At 36.4% G+C, this 4,394-nt stretch overlaps 1 protein-coding gene across 1 annotated transcript in view; it reads left to right on the top strand.

The window, feature by feature from the left end:
- The window catches only part of Cbr-lam-1, a gene marked incomplete at both ends in the record, with an annotated part of 11,073 nt that extends 8,824 nt beyond the window's left edge, over positions 1 to 2,249 (top strand). Inside the window, 2 exons of the mRNA XM_045235296.1 lie at positions 1,532 to 1,841; positions 2,064 to 2,249. Of these exons, the coding sequence (XP_045096932.1) occupies positions 1,532 to 1,841; positions 2,064 to 2,249 (496 nt within the window). The remainder of the gene's footprint in view (positions 1 to 1,531; positions 1,842 to 2,063) is intronic.
- Positions 2,250 to 4,394: the final 2,145 nt, after the last annotated feature.

Raw genomic sequence — 4,394 nt, 5'->3', positions numbered from 1 at the left:
TATTTGCTCCGAATTCGCTGAAAACTATAGTTTAAATTTAGAACTTTCGAACACTTTAACTACCGTAAAACCTGTAATAAAAGGGCCCCCTGACTGTGTACTTTAGGCCAATTCATCTTCATGGGAAAAGGTATCGAAAAGTGGTCCACTAACAAAACATTTATTATAACACAAATTAAATTTTATTCCTTGATCATTTTTCAATACCTTTAACAGGGACCGAGATAAATTGGCTCAAAATGGAAAGTTTGTTTTATTAAAGCCAGAATTTTCTAGAAGTTCTAATCGATTTTGAAAAAAGATCCTGAAGTAGTGGAGCGAACTTTTTTAAAAACAAAGATGCTATGTTTACGATCAACTTGAAACGGAAAACTTTCCATCTTCCTAAATTAGCTCTCTTCTTGTTCCCTTTCTCCACTTCCTTCCCAAAAAAAATCCTGAACGATTAGCAATCGAACTAATTCCCTACGACGAAAAAACCATGTTCAACAACTGTTCCTCATTTTCGCTTTTTGTCTATGCTTTGATCTCCTCCAGATAGATCCACAAACTGTTTCATTTATTCAATGTGTCCACCTGAGAATGGAGAGAGAGAATTGGGGAACGGGAAATTATCTGGATAGATGGGCATACAACATACATGTGTAAGGATGAAGACGAAGAGGTGGTGATTGTGGCGAAAATGAGAAAAAAAGAGAAAAGAAACACCGGATTTTGCCGACTTTTCCCCCATCTATTTGCTTCGTGTATCTTATTTTATCCACCTGTGGATGATTTTTGCAAGAGGAGAGTAGATTTTGAGGGATGTTTAGGGGTTGGCAAAAATTACAGAAGGTGTAGGAATGAAAATAATGTTCAAATGTTAAAAAATTGGAATTAATGGTTATCTGAAACTGAAAATTGGAAAAATTTTGAAATTTTAATTCGAAGTTTTTCTAAAATTTGTATAATTTCTGAGAATTTTCAAAACGAAAGTTCCCTTCGAAAACCTGAAATTTATCTAATCCACACTAATATCAACATAAAAGGCTGAACGTTGGGGAAGAATTTGCTTGAAAAATTAACCTTATTAACCCATCATATTCAGAAATTCGCTTTCAAAAATTATAACCTTCTGAATCAGCGATTTTTGAACATAATTTTCACCGTTTCTCTGGTTCTCAAAATATAATATTTTTATTCCTAAAATTCTATTGTGCTTGCCTTCTTTTCAACATAAAATTCATCCGAAATAATTTTGAAATTTACTGTAGACCTCTAGGAGAACGAAACCCTTTTCTTTCACTTTGAGCTCAATTATATCGGACTTTATTAGAGGTATTGAAAATCTGTTAACTGATAAAATGTTTGTCTTAATATCACCAATATTTTATCAATAGACAGAGTTTCGATATCTCTTTTAGGAACCGAGATAGTTGAGCTCAAAGGATTGACGTTCAATTGGGAAACTTAAAGCACTGTTAGATACCAAGTTTGATTATCCCAAATTTCAATTTTTCGAATAAAAAAACTTCAATTTATATGATTTCAGATGCACCCCACACATGTGCCATCACAACGGAACTATCGCTGTTGGAAAGAAGGAAATCGAGTGTATCTGTCCACCACCATGGGACGGAAGATTCTGTGAACGTTTGGCCTGCTGGCGAAAGACAATTCCAACTCAACAGCACAGATACCGTAACAACGGAGATCACTGCATCTGTGGTAATCATTATTCTGGAGAGAACTGCGATGTCGTCAAATCGTGCTTGAATGAGGGAAAACTCGAGAATGGAAAGTGCAATTGTCGTGATGGATGGCACGGAGAGCTATGTGATAAGAGATGTCCAAAGGGACATGTTACGTAAGTGTACTGAAAAGAAGTCAATAATGTTGAAAAAATACAGAGAGTTTGAAAACGAGTATTTGAAACAGTGATTTTTGGAAAACAATACTCAACTTTTGTCAATCACAAAAGTATTGGATTTTGTCTGATGCGTTTTTATACAAAATTTGTGATAGAAGGGCCTTCTAACTTTTAAAGGTGGGGGGACAGGAGATTTTTCGTAGTTTTTTTGTAGCTAGAGTATGCATTCTACCGTCACGGTGTACAACGCTTAATGTCACGCTGCGTACAGCTGTCGTCCTCGCCTTTATGTATGCAATCGGGCGTGCGCTCTCTCTTTGCCCGCGTGGCTCAGTCGGTAGCGGCGCCGCACCCTCAATCATCGCCCTCACAAGTTCAACTCCTCGAGGGGCATCTTTGAACGGAATTTCGAGAACATTTTTTTTTTCATGTCCCCCACCTTTAATTTTAAGCCAATTTTTCTCGATTTTTTTCAAAGATATCAAAAAGTTGTCAACGGAAATTGTTCATCATAATATCGCACGCATTTTATCAGTTGACAGATTTTTGATATCTTGCTTAGGAACTGAGATAATTAAGCTCAAAGTTGACAGTGTGAGGGGCTTCTATTACAGGTTTATGGTGAACCCAATAAAAACAGGAAGTTAGTTTTGTAGTTCACAAATTCTTTTCCAAACATACTATTGTTAAACCTGAATTTTTTATGATGGATTCTGCATTTTAGTCTCCATTCCTGTAACATTGGACTATTGAAATATTATAACAGATTCATTGAAATGAGATATACCGCCTAAAACTTTCATTACTCGGAATTCAGTGATATTTCTGGAAATTTTGGCACTTGATTGGTTTCAAGCAGTGCATCTCGTTGGATTGAACTTACTAAAAAGTTGTCAACTATGAAATTGAAGCTCTACTTTTGTTTAGTACACTCTGAAAGTTTTAGTCTGATTCAACAAAATCAACCTAGTTTTTTAGACATGTAGAGTCGGTCATTTTCAACTAATAATAGCTGAATTTAATAAAATTTTGGTCGGTACTGTGTATGGTGCGATTTGTTAATTACTGTTTCACAAACTTGATATTAAAAAATCTTTAATAAACATGACTGATTCGATTTACATCGCTGATTTATTAGGTTGATAAGAAAGTTTCTTTCTTTTTTGGCAAAACTTTTGATTAAATTTTTCTCAATGCGGAGGGAGCTAGATCAATGAAAGTAACGTCCATTAGCATCAATAGTTGTCTGGCAACGCTCCGGTTATTTCTTGATTCCATCGGCCCAAAACGAGGAGGGCTGCGATTGAAATAGTGGGACTACTCCTTTTTTGTGCCATCTTTTCACTTAAAGTATTCTCTATCAAGATGACGTTTAAGAGCTCCAAAATATTACTTTTCCTGAAGGGCAAAGTCCGGAGAATACGATGAGTGCAAAATAACAATTCAGCCAAAGGTCATGAATTTATGGCTGATCCCTCTATTCACAAGCGATCTCGCATTGCCGCACTGGAAGCAAACTTTGGTTTTTTCTCCTCTTTTGATTAGACTGTCAAGTTCATATCTTCTAATTATGAACTACACAAGGTGGCAGTTATAGTGGTACTTTCAACTAAAACTTCCCAGTGTCCGTTACTTTGACCGACCATCAAACTCATAGCATACCTATTTTTAAGGAAAATTTAGGTTCTTGGACGTCCAGAGCAAGCTATTTCTTGGCAATCAACTGACCCTTCCGCACATTGACAGAGTAACTTACGCACTTATCATCTACTGTAATGACATCATCCAGCCATTTGAACGTGCGAAGAAATGATAGGTGAAACATACCGTCTACATGACGAAACATATTTGTCTACATGACGAAACATATTGTAGTCCGGATAAACACGGTGTACGAATCAACCCAGATTTTGTCTTTGCCAAGAGACTTCGATCCGGCCACAATACTTGGTTGACTAGAGGACAATGCCTGTGACATTTTACAAATGGTTTGAAATGGATGCACCTCCCCGGTTTTTAGCAATTGATGAAGATCAGACTCACTAGGCCGTTGGCATCTTTCAAACTGAACTCTCTTGTTTGGAATTCCTCAAACAAAAGGCAAATTGTAAGCGATGACGGAACATGTCCATTATATACATTTACAACTTTCTTCCAAATACCAGCTGTTTGAAAACCGAATAAAAATAAAAATATAATCAAGTTGCCAATGTGCAGTCGGATAAGAACTAAAACAATCGCCATTTCTTCAACACGAAGAGAGATGAAAATTCGAAAATCTAGGATCTAATAGCCTCTGAACACAGCTCTCTAACAAAAAAAATTTGGCCCGCTAAACCACTTGGAGCGTCAGATATCGATCCTCAAAAACAACTCTGCCAAAAAGAAAGAAACTTTCTTATCAACGTACCGTAAAACCTCTAATAGAACGACACCCGGATCGTCCACTTTGACCCTATATATCTCATTTTCTGTGAAAGATATCAAAAAGTGGCTAACTAGTAAAATGTTGCTGATATCCTGATAAACATTTTACTAGTTAACC

The sequence above is a fragment of the Caenorhabditis briggsae genome (assembly GCF_000004555.2).
Source record: "Caenorhabditis briggsae complete genome, chrIV, whole genome shotgun sequence".
Taxonomy (NCBI): domain Eukaryota; kingdom Metazoa; phylum Nematoda; class Chromadorea; order Rhabditida; family Rhabditidae; genus Caenorhabditis; species Caenorhabditis briggsae.
This window is presented reverse-complemented; position numbering and strand designations above follow the sequence as displayed.